Consider the following 25,598-nt stretch of genomic DNA (forward strand, 5'->3'; position numbering starts at 1 on the left):
GAAAATGTGTAAAACATGTAGCAGTAAAAAATAGTTAAAAGTCAAAAACACAATACAATAAAAATCCCACTCCAATATATAAAAATACTGTAAAAGTCAATAAACAACAACACCGAAATGACAAACCTCCAATCAGTGAGAAATAATGTTTTAAATATGTAAGAGAAAAAGCACCAACAAAAAGTAAAGACCCAATACAAAGTACTGTTCACGTGTGAATGGGACTTCGGCACGATTTTAGGCCGAAACAAATGTGTGGTTTGGATATACCAAACCAGTTCACCCCGAACAAGAATTTTATCTTCTAACTTAGTCTCAGAAATAGAAGTGAAAATCCTCCAGTGGGGCAAGGCTACAGACTGTATCTGAGGAAGTCCTCTTGGGGCAGGATAGGTGTTGGATGATGCCTCTCTGAAACTGTTGGGTTTGGCAGGAAAAGCTCAGATCAGAAAAGTTCAAATTTCCTCTCATTGGTCAGATACTTTCAACACCTTCACCCGTTGAAGGTTTCAACTTTTGAACTTAATCTCTTTTAGGAGCACAGGCTCTTCTAGAGGGGAGGTAAGGCTGCAATCTATATCCCTGAATATCACACCAAAGTTAGAAGGGTTCACTGATAGAACGCTTGAGTGGCAAAGAGCTATGACCTGCATCATTTTGATTTTCTTGCCCAGAGAGGTCATGCCTTGGGTGGATTGCCTTGGGTGGATTGACTTGAGTGGTTAGTCTCGGTCCTCTAAAGGTCTGAATGTTCATCTTTTTTCTGAGATCCATTTTTTCAGAGGTTGTTGGGGAAGTACGTCTGGACACATCTGAACACAGCCAATGGTCCTAGAACATCAGGGTGACAGAATGTATGCCATCAAAGGCCACCAGTAGGATTCAGTCCAGGTCCAGTTGCAACTGGTCAGATGGCACTTTAGGAAAAGGGTTTCTTGCAGCTTGATGTGTCCCTGTAGCCACATCGGAGGACAGCCAACTGACCTTTGGAGTCCACATCTCTGCCCTGGGTACATGTGGAAGAATATTCAGCCCCTCTGATATCCCACAGGTCTCAAACAAACAGCATATAAAGCTCTTCTTTTGTTCTTCCATAGATCCAGCAAATGTTCTGCAGAGCTGGTGGTGAGGTCCATTTTTGTACAGTTCAGCAACAAATGTTGGAGGGAGCTTGTGAGCCAGGCAGGGGTGTGTTTAGGGAAATGTGCAGTCCCCTTCTCCTAAGCTATACCAAATGTTTTCTGGAACCGGCTCCCCCTTCATCAGGGTGTTGTCCAGTTGGCTACTCTTGGGAAGAACAGAGGCGTCTACTTCCTCAGGTCTTCCTAAACAGTAAACGTTGAGTGGGCAGCCTTCACCTCTGATCTTTTCAAGTTAACGGAGAACCTAAAATCTCCCCAGCTCCCTTCCTGATCTGATATGTAGCTCACATTATCCACACCCAGCCCATCTTGTCACCAGGCGTAAGCTATTGTCTCTGTTGTGGAAACAGTTTTCATACCTCATTAAGGTCAAGTACTGACAGGGCAGCAGCAGTCAGGCTAATGCAAATTAAACTCCTAGGGTTTCAGGCAGTGTAAAGATAACTTTCTAAAAGATACTTTTTCTAAATAAATATTAAAAATCTAACTTCAACATTGAATTGGATTTAAAAAAATTATTAAAAGTAGTCGTTCAACTGTTTTTCTAGCCTGTTCCAAACCAGCAATAGCAAAATTAATATTTTAATATGTACTCGCTTTCCACACAGGACAGCGAGAGCCTTCCACCGTAAAAATAAGTTTTGATGCCTTGTCACTGCAAGGACATGGTAATATTAAATTTCTACATGCCCCAATGTTAAATACTATTCACCCTACCTTGGGGCTACATGCCCTGCCTAGGGGTGGCTTATTAGTATGTAAAAGTAAGATTTGTGTACACTGTCTATAGGGATCTTTTGACAGGCCGAGCTCCAGGGTCAAACAGCAGTCAGGCTACAGTGGTAGACTTGATGCCAGGTTTTCTTTTGTCACACTAATGAATGGCATAATATTGCAGTCGACAGATGATATTTAACTTTCCATACAATGAGTGTATTTCTGACCCATATACTATAATATACTATTGTATACTATAGTATTATATGCGGTACTTTACTATACTATACTACACTATACTATACCACATGCACTGAGGTTTTCTTAGCAGTGTCTCAAGGCACAGAGTCAAAAAAATAGCAGCATCAGTCCAAAAGAATATTTCTTTCTTATCAGTGCAAGCTCTCTTCTTTGAAGTTTTGGGCAAACATGCATCTGGAGCCTTGTGCCTGACTATATGTGTAGAAGCACCCTGGGTAACTCAGGAGTGTCCCATGAGGTGCAAGTACGATTGGATATGGATGAATAAGGGTCACGTTGTAGAGTACTAGCATGATATTTTAGTGTTTTATCGTTACACTACGCCGACTTTGCAGGACACATACTTCTAGGCCTCAGATTCTAGAATGGTGACCATAAGAAAAAAAAACTATTCAATCACATCACCAGGACAGAGGGAGAGAATATTTTCTCATTCAGGTGAATTTATTATTAGTCTAGTTTGATTTGAAAGATTGAGCAAATTAGAGATGGCGATTTCAACTGTCAGATATCGCTTATTTAGCACATGTTACCCTTAGGGTTTTTGGGCATTTAAAAAAAAATGCACAATGGGTTTTTTGCCAAACCGCAAAAGGATTGCGTTTTGTACAAGACTGAGAATCTGGAGAATCCCTCCTACAGTTCTGGCATAGGTGCAACAGTTTTTTTTCTGTGTGAGATGACATGGAATTTAGCAATTTTGCTCCCATTCCTCCTTACAGCTTTTGGCCCACTTAATGGATCTTCACAAAAGTCTCTAAGATCAAGGTAATGTAGCTGAATCCAAATTTAGTGGAGTTATGTATAGTTCTGTTAAATGCACAAAAGTTATTAATGAGAGACTTAACCATAATTCCAGATTTGCTGTCACTGACTCTGTTATACATATATGTATGTATATTATTCTAATATTCTGTTCTGATAATAAACAGTATCACAAACGCATATTCGCTGGACACAAACATTGCACTAATGTTTTTTATTCTTATCACAAATAACTGAATAGTAAACTAGGTGATCATTTTTATAGAACACTAATATATACTTTGTTAAACTTTTTTGGGGTACTGTAGCTCTTTAGGTGAAGTATAGTGGGATATTTCATTGCAAAGTGTACTTTATTTTCAGTGCCTAGGAATGAATGTTCAAAGTAAGAAAGAGGTGGCTGTAACTGTCCCATAAAAATGTCGACGTCTATAGTTGTGATGGGTAAAACATAAGTGTCACCCTGCTCAATCCAATCAATTTTACTATGTACCACCATACAACAAACCCAAGTTGTATCAGACATCTTCCCCACATCTTGAAGTCTGTTTTCAGGTGCCTGCCACACTTCTTCTTTATCTCCCAGATTCTTTGTCTGTAAAACTATAAAAATAAAGTTAATCCATGGATCCATCAAACTTTCTAATGAGCAATTACTGTCTTAAAGTTCATCTGATTTTGTAGCCCTCTATCCTTTCTCCCATCAGACTGCTGTTGCAATCACCTTGTCCTTGAGCCTCTATTTTGCCTGGATAGAGTGTTGTGCGTGTATTAAATTATTTCAATTAACAATTGGTGTAATCGCTCCCATCCTGAGAACAATGTATTATTGAGCATTGCTATATGAGCTATAGAACTTAATTCGCTCCCCAGTCTTTGTTATATGATTGTGAGGTATGTATTGCCTTTGCCAACCTGCCCACTGTTAGTCTAAACTCATTTATAACATATGGCTGTGATACTACACCAAAGATGCAGGCTGAGGAATTAAACAAAGAAGCTGTGTACACTTTGAAGAGGGTTGCTGCTTGTAAAATATGCACATCTTTAACATTTTGTGGGGGGGGGGGGATTCTGCTGATAGAGCCATTACTTTATCACCATTGTTTTAAAGGTTTTATTTTTAGGACAATGAATCTTCCACTGTTCTAGGGATGGCAAGGCTGCATGACACAACATAAATGTATTGGAATAGTTTATTCTGAGACTCTGGAATGCTAGCTAATGCAGGTGAAAAATGCACTATTTAGCTCTGCTTTTTAAAGAGTATCCACCGGAGGACTGTCCTCAGCACTTCAGGAGACAGTCAGGGAAACTTGCTCACTCAAATCTATTTCAGGTAGGATTTCACTTCCGACCACATTCAAAATTCCGCGTCTGTTACTGTACATGTACATTTCGTTATAACCTTAAACGTATAGATTTACAAATCCATGTGGGAGTGAATATATCTTATCCTGAGGAAGGTGGTTCTTTGAACATAGACATCCACCGAAACGCGTCGAAGCACACTACATAAAGGTATACTGTTGATTGTGGGGACATCTTTGAAACTGTTAATTTACAATGTTTAAGATTGTTTATGCTACACAAATGATCCTGATCTAGTGTCTGTGCCTTTGTTAACGATCAGAAAGTATCCTTTCTAGCAAACTCTCCCTATGGTCAATTGTATAGCTCAAATTGTGTAGTTTGATTTGTGTTCATGTTTTTATCTTTTTAATGATGTATAATTAACTTTTACATATGAACCATTGTGGGTGTTTTTAATTTAAAAAAAATGTATACTGTGCATAAATTAGGCCTTTGATGGTGTTATGTTCTAGTGATGGTTTGGATGTGAAGAGTGGTTTGGCTCTGTTGTTTGAAATATACCTAAAGGGTATCTGCTTTTGACTACGGTCTATTTGGTGCCCTACCCCTTTGGTGGTTAAGGGGCCCCTCTCATTTGTTTTAAGAAGTATGTAAAGACTTGGCCAAATGTATTTTGGAGTAGTCAGAATAATAGAAGAAAAAACGTTTCCCTTTGCAAACTAAAATGCTTACACACAATCACTCACTGTTCACTGCCAGATTGCACTTCACCGCATGAGGGTAAATGTGTTTACCAGAGCCCCAACTAAAAAACAATATGCCACCAAATTAGAAATATAACATCATGGATATAAATTAAAAAGAGTTATTTTAATATCATATCATAAAAATTCAATCATACATATCGTTTAAAAACAAAACATTCAATCATAAAACAATTCATCTCTCACATACACTATAAAAAACAATATATTCAGTAAACAAATATAGGCAAACAATAAAAGGGAAACCCACAAATCCTAATGGGGGACCCTATTGCACAGTTGTTAAAGCGCTGTTGCATGATCTGATCTGATTTTGAACATCAACTTAGTATCCTGGTGAATCCAAAATACAATTCATTCCAGTGATTCCCTGTGGTCGGATCCAGTAAAGCTTAGCGTGACTCGTTTCGGCGGATGATATTAAATAAATTCCACCTTCTTCAGGACAACTAGATAAGGGTTTTTTTCACTTCCACACCGGAATAATAAATATATGAATAATCTCTGTTGGCGGTATTCACCCAGATACTAATGGAGTAATGTATATTTATAAACTCGATCGTCAGCCTCCACACCTAGCACAAGGACCTCTCTTTCGTCTCTTCATAAAAAATACAATCAGACCTCTTCAAATTTTAGATCAGGTGTTCACTGTAATCCCAAGAATGTAATACTTCCACTTAGGGGTTATGTTAGATACTGCTGACTGGGGGTTTATAATCCTCCCTCCTCCTGTTCAACTGCGGTTCCAGGTAACCTGAAATCTACTCACCACATGTCGTAGTCCCAGTGATGCCTCTCCTCAGGATTACGTCGGTGCTATGTATGGGCCCCCCGCCCATCCGACCCCTGCCCGGTGTACGTATTATACCCTCGGACGAGGAGAGAGGTGGGCGAGGGAAGGTCGGGAAGGAACAGCGGAGGGAGAACCTGAGGTTCCTTCCTTCCCACAGCGGACGATGGGCTAGGGTCCCCTCGGGGACTCTGGAGGGGTTTCTTGGGAGTGTACGGAGTCCAATGTGGCAGCTCTCTTCGGGTCCCTATCCGTTGCCTCACGGACGGGACGCGCTCCCCGTTCCTTCACGGGGAGGCGAAGGGACAGGCTCAAGGCGTTCCGCAGACTCAGGCGCTACTACTCACGCCCTGGAACTCCGGGGGCTGAGGAGCGCCGGAGGAGCGCCGGAGCCTTCGCTGTTTGTTTTGAAGTGGAAGGTGCTGGGGGCGCTGCCCCTCCCGCCTAGGAATCCTTGAGGCGGAAGAGCGCCCGGAGGTCTGTGAAAGTAGACGGCGCTGCCACTCACGCCTGGGAATCCTTGAGGCGGAGGAGCGCCCGGAGGTCTGTGAAGTAGACGGCGCTGCCACTCACGCCTGGGAATCCTTGAGGCGGAGGAGCGCCCGGAGGTCTGTGAAGAGGGTAGCGCTGCCACTCCCGCCTGGGAATCCGTGAGGCGGAGGAGCGCCGGGAAGTCAAGAAGTGCCGTTGGCGCCTGAGGTAATGGCAGTGGCGCACCGGAAGAACTGGTCTCCTGTGCCGGCTCGGAACACCGGGATCAGTAAGGGCCAGGGAGGGTCCCGCTGGTTGTGGCGGTGAATCGAGGAGACGCCGCCTGCTTACCTCCTCTGAGTCGTCGCGCTATCAGTTGCGGGAAAACACACGCCGAGGCGCAGGCTGGACGGAAGGCAGAAGGCTGGACGAAGCGGGAGCGAGTTCGGGGCCGTTAGGATCCGCAAGGGCGGACGGGAATCATTGGCCCCGCCCCTCGGGTTGCCGCGTCTTTTATGCTTGACCGGGGTGCCGTGACGTCTCTTCCGTCGGGAGGCCGCAGGGGCCACTGGAAGTTGGAGTCCTCTCCTCGGAACAGCTCCGTCGGCCCCCAGATCATGACAGCACACCCCTCTTCACCCCGGCAACCGGACCGCCGGAGCCCCCAGGCTTGGAGGGTGAACGCCGGTGGAAGGCCGCCACCAGTCGGGCCGCGTGTACCGCCGTCGCCGGCTCCCATGAGTTCTCCTCGGGCCCGTAGCCTTTCCAGGCCAAAAGGTACCATAGCTTGCCCCTTACCAGCTTGGAATCCAAGATGCGGCGAACGATGTACTCCTGTTCGTGGTGCACCCACACGGGTGCGGGGGGCTTCTTCACCGGGCACAGCGAGGGTTTGAGCAGTGACACGTGGAACACCGGATGGATGCGCAGATGCTGCGGCAACCGCAGCAGCACCGCCACCGGGTTCACATGTCGCACCACTGGGTATGGACCTATGTACTTCGGGTGAAAAACGCTGGGATAGCGGAAGCGGATGTTTTTTGTGGACAACCACACTCTCTCCCCCTTGCGGTAAATCGGTGCGGGTCTCCTCCGTTTGTCTGCTTGTGCTTTATAGCGTGCCTTCGCCATCAGCAAGCTGGCCCTGGCCTGTTTGAGAGTGGCGTGTACGGTGCTGAGTCTTGTCTGTAAATCAGGAAGGGACACTGCCTCCCTGGGGAGAAGGAAGGGTACAAACCGGGGGTGAAACCCTGAAGCAAGAAAGAAAGGAGTGTGGTGTGTTGAGGTATGTTGTGCGTTGTTATAAGCCACCTCAGCCACCCAGAGCAAATCAACCCATGAGTCCGCCGCCTTATCGGCGTAGCAACGCAAATATTGTTTAAGGGTCTGGTTGAGTCGCTCTGTTTGCCCATCCGTCTGGGGGTGGAAGCTCGTGGACAGGGAGGAATGGATGCCAAGCTGTTCGCACCACACTCTCCAGAACCGGGCGGTGAACTGCGATCCCCGATCCGAGACGATCCCCACCGGGAGTCCATGAAGCCGCACCACGTGTCTCAACAGGAGTGACGCCAACACCCCTGCCGAGGGGACCTGTTTACAGGCGATAAAGTGGTCCATCTTCGTGAGATAATCAACGACGACAATGATGGCTGTACATCCCTGGTCCTTCGGCAGCCCCACCACGAAGTCTATGGAGATCCTTTCCCAGGGATTCATCGGGGTAGGAAGCGGCATCAGCAGACCTTGCTGTCGTTGATGGTCAGATTTCGTCTGTGCGCATACCGTACATTTCTTCACCCATAGCAGTATGTCAGGACGAACGGTAGGCCACCAGAACTGTCTCAACACCCTCTCCAGGGTTTTGGTCCCTCCCATGTGCCCTGCGCTGGGTATGTCGTGGCACCATGAGAAGACGAGCTTTCGGAGCCGCAGGGTGGGGACTAATACCCGGGACCCCCACAACGGAATACCCTGGTGAAGCCGCCATTCCTTGTGGCTTCGTAACCATGAGGACCAGGCGAAGGTTTGGATCCCTTTCTTTACCCCCTGTAGAAAGGATTCGGTTTTCAGACTGCCGATGACCTGATTCGGAGCGAGAATGGATTGCTCGGGAGTCACCGGAGGGAAACACGGAGGACTTTGGCGAGAGAGGGCGTCGGCTTTTTTGTTCAAAGCCCCGGGACGATAAGTCACCACGAAATTGTACTCCGCAAAGAAGAGCATCCATCTCTTTTGCCTTGGTGACAGGTGACGGGCGGACCGTAGGAATTGTAGATTGCGATGGTCCGTGTATACGGTCACCTGATGACGAGCCCCCATCAACCAGTGCCGCCATTCCACGAAGGCTTCACGTATGGCGAGCAGTTCTTTCTATGAGATGGTATAGTTGAGTTCGGCCGGGCTCAGTTTCTTGGACATAAAGGCCACCGGATGGAGCAGCCCTGTATCCTGCTGTCGTTGGGAAAGAACAGCCCCCACCGCTTCGTCGGACGCGTCGGCTTCCACCAGGAACGGTAACTCCGGTTGGGCATGGCGTAGGACGGGAGCGGAGGTGAACGCTTCCTTGAGCTGCTCGAACGCGGTCTGGGCTTCTAGCGACCACAGGAAGGGGGTCCCCTTGCGGGTTAGCTTGGTTAGAGGTGTCACTGTTCGGGAGAACTGGTGGATGAACCTCCGGTAAAAGTTCGCGAAGCCCAGGAAGCTCTGGACTTCCTTTACCGAGGACGGTTGTGGCCAAGAGGCCACCACTTTTACCTTCCTGTCTGTCATGATCTGTCCTTCAGGGGTGAGTAGGACGCCCAGGAACTCCACGGTGGTCACGTGGAACTCACATTTTGTGAGTTTGCAGAATAGTCGATGTCGCTCCAGGGCTCCCAACACGGATCGTACGTGTTCTTCGTGGTCCTTGGGATCAGATGAAAAGATCAAAATGTCGTCGATGTAGACCACGACGTGTTTGTCCAGATAGTCCCTCAGTACCTCATTGAGGAAGTATTGGAAAGCGGCCGGGGCGTTACAAAGACCGAACGGCATAACCAGGTATTCGAATAAGCCGAATCGGGTCTTGAACGCCGTTTTCCACTCATCCCCTGCGCGTACCCGAACCAAGTGGTACGCCCCTCGAAGGTCCAACTTAGTGTAGATCCGTGCTCCTCGGACTTGTTCTAAGAGGACGGGGATGAGTTGCAAGGGGTACTGGTTCCTGATGGTCATCGCGTTGAGGGAGCGGTAGTCAATGCAACAGCGTAGCTCACCGTTGGCCTTCGGGATGAAGAATAGGGGGGACGCCGCCGGAGAGCTGGAAGGGCGGATGAATCCCAGTTTCAGGTACTTCTCCAGGTATTCCTTCAGATGATCGGTTTCCGGACCGGTGAGAGCATACACCCGGCTGCACGGAACGCTGGCTCCTGGGACGAGGTCAATGCGGCAGTCGAAGTCACGATGGGGTGGTAGTTCTTCGGCTTGTTGCTTGTCAAAGACCCCGGCATATGGCGCATAGCAGTCGGGGAGAACCATCTCCTTCTCTGCTGCAGTGGCCACGTGGTGCGGGGTCCCATCTCCCTTCCCCGGTGGTTCCTTCGTGAGTCGGCAACGGGTTTGACAGAACGGTGAATTGAACGTGACCGTGTTCGTCGCCCAACGTATATGAGGTTCATGCCGCCGCAACCAAGGTAATCCCAGGATGATCCTGCACCGAGGGGCTTGTATTATATTCAGGGTGAGCCACTCTCCGTGTTCTTTCCCTATCGTCACCCACAAGGACGGAGTGACTTGTCGAATAGGACCGGATTCCAACTCCTTGCCATCGACAGCGTACACCATCTCGGGAACGTCTTTGGAACGGAGGGGGATTCGCAGTCTCTCTGCTTCCTCGATGTCCATGAAGCACCCCGTGGCCCCTGAGTCGATCATGGCTCGCACTTCCAGAGGACAGTTGTTCACCGTCACTTGTGCGGTGATAAACACATGGTCGGGTTCCCGGGTGACGTCGGATTCCAATGAAGGGATGTACTGACAGCTTGAAGGCGTCCCTCCCCTTTCCTTCAAGCGCGGGGGTTTTCCGCCGGTCCCTCAACGAGGCTGGCCGTTGTTAGACCTGTTCGGGACCTCCCGGTCTTCGGGCGTACCGGGCATTCACGCAGGAAATGCCCCTTCTTCCCGCAGTATAGGCAGAGGCCCTGTTTTCGTCGGTGGTCTCGCTCCGAAAGGGTCAGGGAAGCCCTCACTGTCCCTATCTCCATAGGGACGGGCCCAGATCCCGTCGCGTCCGACAAGCGGGGTTGCTCGCACGGCGGGGACGGCTTGTCCTTTCGTCTCTGTTCGCCTTTTCGTGCCCGAAGGCGATATTCGAGCCTGGACGCTAGTTCGATCATGGCCGGGCACGTGAGCGGCTGGGGGTCGATCTGGGCGATCACGTCCTTCAGTTCCTCCGTGAGCCCTCTGTAGAAGATAGCCGTTTGCTTCGCCTCCGGCCACTCGGTTTCGGCCACCAGGCGGCGAAAGCTGTTGACGTACCCTAGGAAATCGGAGGGGGCCTGTCGTAGGTTTAGAAGATCATGGTCGGCTGAGAAGGTGTCTGCTCTTCGGTCGAAAGTCCGCTCGAACTCCTGCCGAAAGGTGTCCCAGTCATATAGCAGGGCGTCGTCTCGCCGTACTAAGGGGACCGCCCATTGTGCTGCTTCCCCTGTTAAGTAGGAGATCAAGAATGCGACTCGGGCCTGGTTCGTGAGAAACAGCTTCGGCTTGCAATGGAAATGGAGTTGTACTTGCGTGAGGAAGACCTGCACTTTCTGGATGTCCCCGTGGTATCTCTCTGGTGGGGCCAGGGGGACGTGAGCTGGCATCTCCACAACCACCTGCGGAGAGGCAGCTGGAGATGGCGTTCCTGCGTCGAAGGGATTACGCTGCAGGCGATCCAAACGGCCATGCAGGGCGACCGAGTCAGCTCTGGACGCCGCTAGTTCTAGCTGGATCTGGGCCAAGACGGCCATGACACCGTCCAGTGAGGCCATGTTTTTGTACCAACGAAATCAGGAGGAGATATATCCGTGGGCCAATGATTCTGTCGTAGTCCCAGTGATGCCTCTCCTCAGGATTACGTCGGTGCTATGTATGGGCCCCCCGCCCATCCGACCCCTGCCCGGTGTACGTATTATACCCTCGGACGAGGAGAGAGGTGGGCGAGGGAAGGTCGGGAAGGAACAGCGGAGGGAGAACCTGAGGTTCCTTCCTTCCCACAGCGGACGATGGGCTAGGGTCCCCTCGGGGACTCTGGAGGGGTTTCTTGGGAGTGTACGGAGTCCAATGTGGCAGCTCTCTTCGGGTCCCTATCCGTTGCCTCACGGACGGGACGCGCTCCCCGTTCCTTCACGGGGAGGCGAAGGGACAGGCTCAAGGCGTTCCGCAGACTCAGGCGCTACTACTCACGCCCTGGAACTCCGGGGGCTGAGGAGCGCCGGAGGAGCGCCGGAGCCTTCGCTGTTTGTTTTGAAGTGGAAGGTGCTGGGGGCGCTGCCCCTCCCGCCTAGGAATCCTTGAGGCGGAAGAGCGCCCGGAGGTCTGTGAAAGTAGACGGCGCTGCCACTCACGCCTGGGAATCCTTGAGGCGGAGGAGCGCCCGGAGGTCTGTGAAGTAGACGGCGCTGCCACTCACGCCTGGGAATCCTTGAGGCGGAGGAGCGCCCGGAGGTCTGTGAAGAGGGTAGCGCTGCCACTCCCGCCTGGGAATCCGTGAGGCGGAGGAGCGCCGGGAAGTCAAGAAGTGCCGTTGGCGCCTGAGGTAATGGCAGTGGCGCACCGGAAGAACTGGTCTCCTGTGCCGGCTCGGAACACCGGGATCAGTAAGGGCCAGGGAGGGTCCCGCTGGTTGTGGCGGTGAATCGAGGAGACGCCGCCTGCTTACCTCCTCTGAGTCGTCGCGCTATCAGTTGCGGGAAAACACACGCCGAGGCGCAGGCTGGACGGAAGGCAGAAGGCTGGACGAAGCGGGAGCGAGTTCGGGGCCGTTAGGATCCGCAAGGGCGGACGGGAATCATTGGCCCCGCCCCTCGGGTTGCCGCGTCTTTTATGCTTGACCGGGGTGCCGTGACGTCTCTTCCGTCGGGAGGCCGCAGGGGCCACTGGAAGTTGGAGTCCTCTCCTCGGAACAGCTCCGTCGGCCCCCAGATCATGACAGCACACCCCTCTTCACCCCGGCAACCGGACCGCCGGAGCCCCCAGGCTTGGAGGGTGAACGCCGGTGGAAGGCCGCCACCAGTCGGGCCGCGTGTACCGCCGTCGCCGGCTCCCATGAGTTCTCCTCGGGCCCGTAGCCTTTCCAGGCCAAAAGGTACCATAGCTTGCCCCTTACCAGCTTGGAATCCAAGATGCGGCGAACGATGTACTCCTGTTCGTGGTGCACCCACACGGGTGCGGGGGGCTTCTTCACCGGGCACAGCGAGGGTTTGAGCAGTGACACGTGGAACACCGGATGGATGCGCAGATGCTGCGGCAACCGCAGCAGCACCGCCACCGGGTTCACATGTCGCACCACTGGGTATGGACCTATGTACTTCGGGTGAAAAACGCTGGGATAGCGGAAGCGGATGTTTTTTGTGGACAACCACACTCTCTCCCCCTTGCGGTAAATCGGTGCGGGTCTCCTCCGTTTGTCTGCTTGTGCTTTATAGCGTGCCTTCGCCATCAGCAAGCTGGCCCTGGCCTGTTTGAGAGTGGCGTGTACGGTGCTGAGTCTTGTCTGTAAATCAGGAAGGGACACTGCCTCCCTGGGGAGAAGGAAGGGTACAAACCGGGGGTGAAACCCTGAAGCAAGAAAGAAAGGAGTGTGGTGTGTTGAGGTATGTTGTGCGTTGTTATAAGCCACCTCAGCCACCCAGAGCAAATCAACCCATGAGTCCGCCGCCTTATCGGCGTAGCAACGCAAATATTGTTTAAGGGTCTGGTTGAGTCGCTCTGTTTGCCCATCCGTCTGGGGGTGGAAGCTCGTGGACAGGGAGGAATGGATGCCAAGCTGTTCGCACCACACTCTCCAGAACCGGGCGGTGAACTGCGATCCCCGATCCGAGACGATCCCCACCGGGAGTCCATGAAGCCGCACCACGTGTCTCAACAGGAGTGACGCCAACACCCCTGCCGAGGGGACCTGTTTACAGGCGATAAAGTGGCCCATCTTCGTGAGATAATCAACGACGACAATGATGGCTGTACATCCCTGGTCCTTCGGCAGCCCCACCACGAAGTCTATGGAGATCCTTTCCCAGGGATTCATCGGGGTAGGAAGCGGCATCAGCAGACCTTGCTGTCGTTGATGGTCAGATTTCGTCTGTGCGCATACCGTACATTTCTTCACCCATAGCAGTATGTCAGGACGAACGGTAGGCCACCAGAACTGTCTCAACACCCTCTCCAGGGTTTTGGTCCCTCCCATGTGCCCTGCGCTGGGTATGTCGTGGCACCATGAGAAGACGAGCTTTCGGAGCCGCAGGGTGGGGACTAATACCCGGGACCCCCACAACGGAATACCCTGGTGAAGCCGCCATTCCTTGTGGCTTCGTAACCATGAGGACCAGGCGAAGGTTTGGATCCCTTTCTTTACCCCCTGTAGAAAGGATTCGGTTTTCAGACTGCCGATGACCTGATTCGGAGCGAGAATGGATTGCTCGGGAGTCACCGGAGGGAAACACGGAGGACTTTGGCGAGAGAGGGCGTCGGCTTTTTTGTTCAAAGCCCCGGGACGATAAGTCACCACGAAATTGTACTCCGCAAAGAAGAGCATCCATCTCTTTTGCCTTGGTGACAGGTGACGGGCGGACCGTAGGAATTGTAGATTGCGATGGTCCGTGTATACGGTCACCTGATGACGAGCCCCCATCAACCAGTGCCGCCATTCCACGAAGGCTTCACGTATGGCGAGCAGTTCTTTCTATGAGATGGTATAGTTGAGTTCGGCCGGGCTCAGTTTCTTGGACATAAAGGCCACCGGATGGAGCAGCCCTGTATCCTGCTGTCGTTGGGAAAGAACAGCCCCCACCGCTTCGTCGGACGCGTCGGCTTCCACCAGGAACGGTAACTCCGGTTGGGCATGGCGTAGGACGGGAGCGGAGGTGAACGCTTCCTTGAGCTGCTCGAACGCGGTCTGGGCTTCTAGCGACCACAGGAAGGGGGTCCCCTTGCGGGTTAGCTTGGTTAGAGGTGTCACTGTTCGGGAGAACTGGTGGATGAACCTCCGGTAAAAGTTCGCGAAGCCCAGGAAGCTCTGGACTTCCTTTACCGAGGACGGTTGTGGCCAAGAGGCCACCGCTTTTACCTTCCTGTCTGTCATGATCTGTCCTTCAGGGGTGAGTAGGACGCCCAGGAACTCCACGGTGGTCACGTGGAACTCACATTTTGTGAGTTTGCAGAATAGTCGATGTCGCTCCAGGGCTCCCAACACGGATCGTACGTGTTCTTCGTGGTCCTTGGGATCAGATGAAAAGATCAAAATGTCGTCGATGTAGACCACGACGTGTTTGTCCAGATAGTCCCTCAGTACCTCATTGAGGAAGTATTGGAAAGCGGCCGGGGCGTTACAAAGACCGAACGGCATAACCAGGTATTCGAATAAGCCGAATCGGGTCTTGAACGCCGTTTTCCACTCATCCCCTGCGCGTACCCGAACCAAGTGGTACGCCCCTCGAAGGTCCAACTTAGTGTAGATCCGTGCTCCTCGGACTTGTTCTAAGAGGACGGGGATGAGTTGCAAGGGGTACTGGTTCCTGATGGTCATCGCGTTGAGGGAGCGGTAGTCAATGCAACAGCGTAGCTCACCGTTGGCCTTCGGGATGAAGAATAGGGGGGACGCCGCCGGAGAGCTGGAAGGGCGGATGAATCCCAGTTTCAGGTACTTCTCCAGGTATTCCTTCAGATGATCGGTTTCCGGACCGGTGAGAGCATACACCCGGCTGCACGGAACGCTGGCTCCTGGGACGAGGTCAATGCGGCAGTCGAAGTCACGATGGGGTGGTAGTTCTTCGGCTTGTTGCTTGTCAAAGACCCCGGCATATGGCGCATAGCAGTCGGGGAGAACCATCTCCTTCTCTGCTGCAGTGGCCACGTGGTGCGGGGTCCCATCTCCCTTCCCCGGTGGTTCCTTCGTGAGTCGGCAACGGGTTTGACAGAACGGTGAATTGAACGTGACCGTGTTCGTCGCCCAACGTATATGAGGTTCATGCCGCCGCAACCAAGGTAATCCCAGGATGATCCTGCACCGAGGGGCTTGTATTATATTCAGGGTGAGCCACTCTCCGTGTTCTTTCCCTATCGTCACCCACAAGGACGGAGTGACTTGTCGAATAGGACCGGATTCCAACTCCTTGCCATCGACAGCGTACACCATCTCGGGAACGTCTTTGGAACGGAGGGGGATTCGCAGTCTCTCTGCTTCCTCGATGTCCATGAAGCACCCCGTGGCCCCTGAGTCGATCATGGCTCGCACTTCCAGAGGACAGTTGTTCACCGTCACTTGTGCGGTGATAAACACATGGTCGGGTTCCCGGGTGACGTCGGATTCCAATGAAGGGATGTACTGACAGCTTGAAGGCGTCCCTCCCCTTTCCTTCAAGCGCGGGGGTTTTCCGCCGGTCCCTCAACGAGGCTGGCCGTTGTTAGACCTGTTCGGGACCTCCCGGTCTTCGGGCGTACCGGGCATTCACGCAGGAAATGCCCCTTCTTCCCGCAGTATAGGCAGAGGCCCTGTTTTCGTCGGTGGTCTCGCTCCGAAAGGGTCAGGGAAGCCCTCACCGTCCCTATCTCCATAGGGACGGGCCCAGATCCCGTCGCGTCCGACAAGCGGGGTTGCTCGCACGGCGGGGACGGCTTGTCCTTTCGTCTCTGTTCGCCTTTTCGTGCCCGAAGGCGATATTCGAGCCTGGACGCTAGTTCGATCATGGCCGGGCACGTGAGCGGCTGGGGGTCGATCTGGGCGATCACGTCCTTCAGTTCCTCCGTGAGCCCTCTGTAGAAGATAGCCGTTTGCTTCGCCTCCGGCCACTCGGTTTCGGCCACCAGGCGGCGAAAGCTGTTGACGTACCCTAGGAAATCGGAGGGGGCCTGTCGTAGGTTTAGAAGATCATGGTCGGCTGAGAAGGTGTCTGCTCTTCGGTCGAAAGTCCGCTCGAACTCCTGCCGAAAGGTGTCCCAGTCATATAGCAGGGCGTCGTCTCGCCGTACTAAGGGGACCGCCCATTGTGCTGCTTCCCCTGTTAAGTAGGAGATCAAGAATGCGACTCGGGCCTGGTTCGTGAGAAACAGCTTCGGCTTGCAATGGAAATGGAGTTGTACTTGCGTGAGGAAGACCTGCACTTTCTGGATGTCCCCGTGGTATCTCTCTGGTGGGGCCAGGGGGACGTGAGCTGGCATCTCCACAACCACCTGCGGAGAGGCAGCTGGAGATGGCGTTCCTGCGTCGAAGGGATTACGCTGCAGGCGATCCAAACGGCCATGCAGGGCGACCGAGTCAGCTCTGGACGCCGCTAGTTCTAGCTGGATCTGGGCCAAGACGGCCATGACACCGTCCAGTGAGGCCATGTTTTTGTACCAACGAAATCAGGAGGAGATATATCCGTGGGCCAATGATTCTGTCGTAGTCCCAGTGATGCCTCTCCTCAGGATTACGTCGGTGCTATGTATGGGCCCCCCGCCCATCCGACCCCTGCCCGGTGTACGTATTATACCCTCGGACGAGGAGAGAGGTGGGCGAGGGAAGGTCGGGAAGGAACAGCGGAGGGAGAACCTGAGGTTCCTTCCTTCCCACAGCGGACGATGGGCTAGGGTCCCCTCGGGGACTCTGGAGGGGTTTCTTGGGAGTGTACGGAGTCCAATGTGGCAGCTCTCTTCGGGTCCCTATCCGTTGCCTCACGGACGGGACGCGCTCCCCGTTCCTTCACGGGGAGGCGAAGGGACAGGCTCAAGGCGTTCCGCAGACTCAGGCGCTACTACTCACGCCCTGGAACTCCGGGGGCTGAGGAGCGCCGGAGGAGCGCCGGAGCCTTCGCTGTTTGTTTTGAAGTGGAAGGTGCTGGGGGCGCTGCCCCTCCCGCCTAGGAATCCTTGAGGCGGAAGAGCGCCCGGAGGTCTGTGAAAGTAGACGGCGCTGCCACTCACGCCTGGGAATCCTTGAGGCGGAGGAGCGCCCGGAGGTCTGTGAAGTAGACGGCGCTGCCACTCACGCCTGGGAATCCTTGAGGCGGAGGAGCGCCCGGAGGTCTGTGAAGAGGGTAGCGCTGCCACTCCCGCCTGGGAATCCGTGAGGCGGAGGAGCGCCGGGAAGTCAAGAAGTGCCGTTGGCGCCTGAGGTAATGGCAGTGGCGCACCGGAAGAACTGGTCTCCTGTGCCGGCTCGGAACACCGGGATCAGTAAGGGCCAGGGAGGGTCCCGCTGGTTGTGGCGGTGAATCGAGGAGACGCCGCCTGCTTACCTCCTCTGAGTCGTCGCGCTATCAGTTGCGGGAAAACACACGCCGAGGCGCAGGCTGGACGGAAGGCAGAAGGCTGGACGAAGCGGGAGCGAGTTCGGGGCCGTTAGGATCCGCAAGGGCGGACGGGAATCATTGGCCCCGCCCCTCGGGTTGCCGCGTCTTTTATGCTTGACCGGGGTGCCGTGACGTCTCTTCCGTCGGGAGGCCGCAGGGGCCACTGGAAGTTGGAGTCCTCTCCTCGGAACAGCTCCGTCGGCCCCCAGATCATGACAGCACACCCCTCTTCACCCCGGCAACCGGACCGCCGGAGCCCCCAGGCTTGGAGGGTGAACGCCGGTGGAAGGCCGCCACCAGTCGGGCCGCGTGTACCGCCGTCGCCGGCTCCCATGAGTTCTCCTCGGGCCCGTAGCCTTTCCAGGCCAAAAGGTACCATAGCTTGCCCCTTACCAGCTTGGAATCCAAGATGCGGCGAACGATGTACTCCTGTTCGTGGTGCACCCACACGGGTGCGGGGGGCTTCTTCACCGGGCACAGCGAGGGTTTGAGCAGTGACACGTGGAACACCGGATGGATGCGCAGATGCTGCGGCAACCGCAGCAGCACCGCCACCGGGTTCACATGTCGCACCACTGGGTATGGACCTATGTACTTCGGGTGAAAAACGCTGGGATAGCGGAAGCGGATGTTTTTTGTGGACAACCACACTCTCTCCCCCTTGCGGTAAATCGGTGCGGGTCTCCTCCGTTTGTCTGCTTGTGCTTTATAGCGTGCCTTCGCCATCAGCAAGCTGGCCCTGGCCTGTTTGAGAGTGGCGTGTACGGTGCTGAGTCTTGTCTGTAAATCAGGAAGGGACACTGCCTCCCTGGGGAGAAGGAAGGGTACAAACCGGGGGTGAAACCCTGAAGCAAGAAAGAAAGGAGTGTGGTGTGTTGAGGTATGTTGTGCGTTGTTATAAGCCACCTCAGCCACCCAGAGCAAATCAACCCATGAGTCCGCCGCCTTATCGGCGTAGCAACGCAAATATTGTTTAAGGGTCTGGTTGAGTCGCTCTGTTTGCCCATCCGTCTGGGGGTGGAAGCTCGTGGACAGGGAGGAATGGATGCCAAGCTGTTCGCACCACACTCTCCAGAACCGGGCGGTGAACTGCGATCCCCGATCCGAGACGATCCCCACCGGGAGTCCATGAAGCCGCACCACGTGTCTCAACAGGAGTGACGCCAACACCCCTGCCGAGGGGACCTGTTTACAGGCGATAAAGTGGCCCATCTTCGTGAGATAATCAACGACGACAATGATGGCTGTACATCCCTGGTCCTTCGGCAGCCCCACCACGAAGTCTATGGAGATCCTTTCCCAGGGATTCATCGGGGTAGGAAGCGGCATCAGCAGACCTTGCTGTCGTTGATGGTCAGATTTCGTCTGTGCGCATACCGTACATTTCTTCACCCATAGCAGTATGTCAGGACGAACGGTAGGCCACCAGAACTGTCTCAACACCCTCTCCAGGGTTTTGGTCCCTCCCATGTGCCCTGCGCTGGGTATGTCGTGGCACCATGAGAAGACGAGCTTTCGGAGCCGCAGGGTGGGGACTAATACCCGGGACCCCCACAACGGAATACCCTGGTGAAGCCGCCATTCCTTGTGGCTTCGTAACCATGAGGACCAGGCGAAGGTTTGGATCCCTTTCTTTACCCCCTGTAGAAAGGATTCGGTTTTCAGACTGCCGATGACCTGATTCGGAGCGAGAATGGATTGCTCGGGAGTCACCGGAGGGAAACACGGAGGACTTTGGCGAGAGAGGGCGTCGGCTTTTTTGTTCAAAGCCCCGGGACGATAAGTCACCACGAAATTGTACTCCGCAAAGAAGAGCATCCATCTCTTTTGCCTTGGTGACAGGTGACGGGCGGACCGTAGGAATTGTAGATTGCGATGGTCCGTGTATACGGTCACCTGATGACGAGCCCCCATCAACCAGTGCCGCCATTCCACGAAGGCTTCACGTATGGCGAGCAGTTCTTTCTATGAGATGGTATAGTTGAGTTCGGCCGGGCTCAGTTTCTTGGACATAAAGGCCACCGGATGGAGCAGCCCTGTATCCTGCTGTCGTTGGGAAAGAACAGCCCCCACCGCTTCGTCGGACGCGTCGGCTTCCACCAGGAACGGTAACTCCGGTTGGGCATGGCGTAGGACGGGAGCGGAGGTGAACGCTTCCTTGAGCTGCTCGAACGCGGTCTGGGCTTCTAGCGACCACAGGAAGGGGGTCCCCTTGCGGGTTAGCTTGGTTAGAGGTGTCACTGTTCGGGAGAACTGGTGGATGAACCTCCGGTAAAAGTTCGCGAAGCCCAGGAAGCTCTGGACTTCCTTTACCGAGGACGGTTGTGGCCAAGAGGCCACCGCTTTTACCTTCCTGTCTGTCATGATCTGTCCTTCAGGGGTGAGTAGGACGCCCAGGAACTCCACGGTGGTCACGTGGAACTCACATTTTGTGAGTTTGCAGAATAGTCGATGTCGCTCCAGGGCTCCCAACACGGATCGTACGTGTTCTTCGTGGTCCTTGGGATCAGATGAAAAGATCAAAATGTCGTCGATGTAGACCACGACGTGTTTGTCCAGATAGTCCCTCAGTACCTCATTGAGGAAGTATTGGAAAGCGGCCGGGGCGTTACAAAGACCGAACGGCATAACCAGGTATTCGAATAAGCCGAATCGGGTCTTGAACGCCGTTTTCCACTCATCCCCTGCGCGTACCCGAACCAAGTGGTACGCCCCTCGAAGGTCCAACTTAGTGTAGATCCGTGCTCCTCGGACTTGTTCTAAGAGGACGGGGATGAGTTGCAAGGGGTACTGGTTCCTGATGGTCATCGCGTTGAGGGAGCGGTAGTCAATGCAACAGCGTAGCTCACCGTTGGCCTTCGGGATGAAGAATAGGGGGGACGCCGCCGGAGAGCTGGAAGGGCGGATGAATCCCAGTTTCAGGTACTTCTCCAGGTATTCCTTCAGATGATCGGTTTCCGGACCGGTGAGAGCATACACCCGGCTGCACGGAACGCTGGCTCCTGGGACGAGGTCAATGCGGCAGTCGAAGTCACGATGGGGTGGTAGTTCTTCGGCTTGTTGCTTGTCAAAGACCCCGGCATATGGCGCATAGCAGTCGGGGAGAACCATCTCCTTCTCTGCTGCAGTGGCCACGTGGTGCGGGGTCCCATCTCCCTTCCCCGGTGGTTCCTTCGTGAGTCGGCAACGGGTTTGACAGAACGGTGAATTGAACGTGACCGTGTTCGTCGCCCAACGTATATGAGGTTCATGCCGCCGCAACCAAGGTAATCCCAGGATGATCCTGCACCGAGGGGCTTGTATTATATTCAGGGTGAGCCACTCTCCGTGTTCTTTCCCTATCGTCACCCACAAGGACGGAGTGACTTGTCGAATAGGACCGGATTCCAACTCCTTGCCATCGACAGCGTACACCATCTCGGGAACGTCTTTGGAACGGAGGGGGATTCGCAGTCTCTCTGCTTCCTCGATGTCCATGAAGCACCCCGTGGCCCCTGAGTCGATCATGGCTCGCACTTCCAGAGGACAGTTGTTCACCGTCACTTGTGCGGTGATAAACACATGGTCGGGTTCCCGGGTGACGTCGGATTCCAATGAAGGGATGTACTGACAGCTTGAAGGCGTCCCTCCCCTTTCCTTCAAGCGCGGGGGTTTTCCGCCGGTCCCTCAACGAGGCTGGCCGTTGTTAGACCTGTTCGGGACCTCCCGGTCTTCGGGCGTACCGGGCATTCACGCAGGAAATGCCCCTTCTTCCCGCAGTATAGGCAGAGGCCCTGTTTTCGTCGGTGGTCTCGCTCCGAAAGGGTCAGGGAAGCCCTCACCGTCCCTATCTCCATAGGGACGGGCCCAGATCCCGTCGCGTCCGACAAGCGGGGTTGCTCGCACGGCGGGGACGGCTTGTCCTTTCGTCTCTGTTCGCCTTTTCGTGCCCGAAGGCGATATTCGAGCCTGGACGCTAGTTCGATCATGGCCGGGCACGTGAGCGGCTGGGGGTCGATCTGGGCGATCACGTCCTTCAGTTCCTCCGTGAGCCCTCTGTAGAAGATAGCCGTTTGCTTCGCCTCCGGCCACTCGGTTTCGGCCACCAGGCGGCGAAAGCTGTTGACGTACCCTAGGAAATCGGAGGGGGCCTGTCGTAGGTTTAGAAGATCATGGTCGGCTGAGAAGGTGTCTGCTCTTCGGTCGAAAGTCCGCTCGAACTCCTGCCGAAAGGTGTCCCAGTCATATAGCAGGGCGTCGTCTCGCCGTACTAAGGGGACCGCCCATTGTGCTGCTTCCCCTGTTAAGTAGGAGATCAAGAATGCGACTCGGGCCTGGTTCGTGAGAAACAGCTTCGGCTTGCAATGGAAATGGAGTTGTACTTGCGTGAGGAAGACCTGCACTTTCTGGATGTCCCCGTGGTATCTCTCTGGTGGGGCCAGGGGGACGTGAGCTGGCATCTCCACAACCACCTGCGGAGAGGCAGCTGGAGATGGCGTTCCTGCGTCGAAGGGATTACGCTGCAGGCGATCCAAACGGCCATGCAGGGCGACCGAGTCAGCTCTGGACGCCGCTAGTTCTAGCTGGATCTGGGCCAAGACGGCCATGACACCGTCCAGTGAGGCCATGTTTTTGTACCAACGAAATCAGGAGGAGATATATCCGTGGGCCAATGATTCTGTCGTAGTCCCAGTGATGCCTCTCCTCAGGATTACGTCGGTGCTATGTATGGGCCCCCCGCCCATCCGACCCCTGCCCGGTGTACGTATTATACCCTCGGACGAGGAGAGAGGTGGGCGAGGGAAGGTCGGGAAGGAACAGCGGAGGGAGAACCTGAGGTTCCTTCCTTCCCACAGCGGACGATGGGCTAGGGTCCCCTCGGGGACTCTGGAGGGGTTTCTTGGGAGTGTACGGAGTCCAATGTGGCAGCTCTCTTCGGGTCCCTATCCGTTGCCTCACGGACGGGACGCGCTCCCCGTTCCTTCACGGGGAGGCGAAGGGACAGGCTCAAGGCGTTCCGCAGACTCAGGCGCTACTACTCACGCCCTGGAACTCCGGGGGCTGAGGAGCGCCGGAGGAGCGCCGGAGCCTTCGCTGTTTGTTTTGAAGTGGAAGGTGCTGGGGGCGCTGCCCCTCCCGCCTAGGAATCCTTGAGGCGGAAGAGCGCCCGGAGGTCTGTGAAAGTAGACGGCGCTGCCACTCACGCCTGGGAATCCTTGAGGCGGAGGAGCGCCCGGAGGTCTGTGAAGTAGACGGCGCTGCCACTCACGCCTGGGAATCCTTGAGGCGGAGGAGCGCCCGGAGGTCTGTGAAGAGGGTAGCGCTGCCACTCCCGCCTGGGAATCCGTGAGGCGGAGGAGCGCCGGGAAGTCAAGAAGTGCCGTTGGCGCCTGAGGTAATGGCAGTGGCGCACCGGAAGAACTGGTCTCCTGTGCCGGCTCGGAACACCGGGATCAGTAAGGGCCAGGGAGGGTCCCGCTGGTTGTGGCGGTGAATCGAGGAGACGCCGCCTGCTTACCTCCTCTGAGTCGTCGCGCTATCAGTTGCGGGAAAACACACGCCGAGGCGCAGGCTGGACGGAAGGCAGAAGGCTGGACGAAGCGGGAGCGAGTTCGGGGCCGTTAGGATCCGCAAGGGCGGACGGGAATCATTGGCCCCGCCCCTCGGGTTGCCGCGTCTTTTATGCTTGACCGGGGTGCCGTGACGTCTCTTCCGTCGGGAGGCCGCAGGGGCCGCTGGGAGTTGGAGTCCTCTCCTCGGAACAGCTCCGTCGGCCCCCAGATCATGACACCACATCAGATTAGTTTAATCAAATATTTGGAACAAGTCCCTTTGGTTTAGGCATCAGCAACTCCTGCGGTACAAATTTGTATAGTCGGAATAATGCCAGTAAAGCCCACAATAAATAAAGGATGAGCCTCTCTTAGGACGGAGAAACTCATAATGTGGTCGGGTTATACCCACATATGTCAAGATTGATCACTTTTATGCCATGGATAGTCCACAAATAGCCAAGAATGAGCAATGTGTCTCATGGAGGGGCCACTACTTTGAAGGAAAAAACAAAATGTAGTAAAGAAGAGCAGCTTTTTCTGCTTGTGCTAGTGGGATGCTTCCATTGCACAACTAGTCGCCTACTTTTTTTAAATAATTCTTTTCACATATTTGGATAATTAGCTTGATACTTAGGAAGATGAGCATCACATTTGGCCCATACATTTCTGTCAACCCCACCCTTCCGTTTTGATCTCCTATGAAAATAGAAGCGGATGTGCCATAATGTTTCAGTCGCCTAGAGAAACAGTGCTGAGCTTTGCTTTTGTCTTTCAGACCCGAGTCCTTGTTACCCATGGGGTAACCTTTTTACCACAGATGGACACAATTATAGTGATGTTGAATGGCAAAGTTTCAGAGATGGGCTCCTACTCTGAGCTTCTACTCCAGAACGGTGCATTTGCAGATTTCCTTCAGACTTATGCCTGCACAGAACAAAATGGGAACTCCGATCCGGAAAGTAAGTAATTTATCCTGAAACTATGAAATATTTTCAGGCATATTGGGATATACAGTTTGCCTAGTTCTGTTTTGTTGCCAAGGCTTGAGCTGCCTGATGCTGTCTTCTCCTTCTCGCTATCAAAATGTTGCAGAAACCCCCCTTACACTGATAATGGGACAGAACCAGGAAGAAGGCTTAGGATAATGTTACCTTCATGATGAATGTCACTCCGGGTAAATGGACCTTTCCCCATGATCCCTAAATCCCGCCAAAACTGTAAGCCATTGGCCAAAATCACACTGTAATGTGCTGCATAATTTTTTTTTTCTTGTATATTTCCAGTGGCCGCGTTGTAGTAGGGCAGAGTTGTACACACTGTCTCATCACTCAGTTTGTAGTACATAATTGTATTTATTAATTTTTAATCTGTTTGGGATAGGAGTAAAAAAACCTAAATATCTTTAAATGAAGCATTAACAGATCACATTCAGAGGTACTGCCCCTAATATCTGATTTGTGTGGCACAGTTTCTTTCATTACCTTTTCAGATTTAATCGTAATTGTTTTAGTTTGATTGACAAAAATGATATCACCTTCATGTTTACAATCTTATAGGTCCAGCCAAAGATTTAAAAAACAGAAAGTTCTCTGCGAATGGTCCAGAAGTGTCCCATGAAACAGCTGTCTGGTAGGTTGCCGCTCTCAGCGTGCCATTTGTGTAGAGCATTTTTCAAATCTGTTAATGCTATAAGAAGTTGTTATGGCAGTGCAAATAGCAATAAACCTTTCTGCTAGCAAAGTGCTAAGAAAATGTGCGACATTGGTGCATTTTATTAAAGATCAATTGAAAAAGCACCTGGGGCTACTAAATGGTGCATTTGAAGATTCAGATTATATATATATATTTATCTTGCTATTTTCAGGAATGATACAGACAGTCCTCTGAAAAGAAATGTTACTCACCAAGATCAGGAGGCGGGACAAGCATTTGGGAAATTGACAGAAGCTGACAAAGCACTCACTGGAAAGGTACATCTTACAGAACAACTTACATAGCAATACAGTAATTAAAATCACATTTTCATTTTCGTGGCATTTAGTAAGTCAAATCTGGGTACAGACTTATGGTATAGCAGTAACTCTTAGCCAATTGTATAAAGTGGATAAATGGTGTCACTACTTGGAATGCTGCAGAGAAGCTACCTCCTCTTATTGCGATAGATCAATTAAAGTACTGCATTTGGGCCTGTAGTCTGGGGAAAAAACATAATTATAATTTCACACATTGCTTTTGCTGAACCTTCAACAGAGCAAGAAGACATCCTATTTCAGTTTGGATTGCAGTTATAAAAAAGAAGCTCATTAACAAATATTTAATTCAATGCTCCA

The 25,598-nt window shown here is 52.9% G+C and overlaps 1 protein-coding gene across 1 annotated transcript in view; it reads left to right on the forward strand.

Annotated features, from left to right (window-relative positions):
- LOC146789753 (multidrug resistance-associated protein 1-like) overlaps positions 1–25,598 on the forward strand; it is a 621,679-nt gene that overhangs the window by 430,761 nt on the left and 165,320 nt on the right. The window contains exons 19-21 of the mRNA XM_085632086.1: positions 24,044–24,227; positions 24,825–24,897; positions 25,133–25,238. Coding sequence (XP_085488212.1) covers positions 24,044–24,227; positions 24,825–24,897; positions 25,133–25,238 — 363 coding nt within the window. The remainder of the gene's footprint in view (positions 1–24,043; positions 24,228–24,824; positions 24,898–25,132; positions 25,239–25,598) is intronic.

Source organism: Triturus cristatus, chromosome 10 (genome assembly GCF_964204655.1).
Source record: "Triturus cristatus chromosome 10, aTriCri1.1, whole genome shotgun sequence".
NCBI classification, from domain to species: domain Eukaryota; kingdom Metazoa; phylum Chordata; class Amphibia; order Caudata; family Salamandridae; genus Triturus; species Triturus cristatus.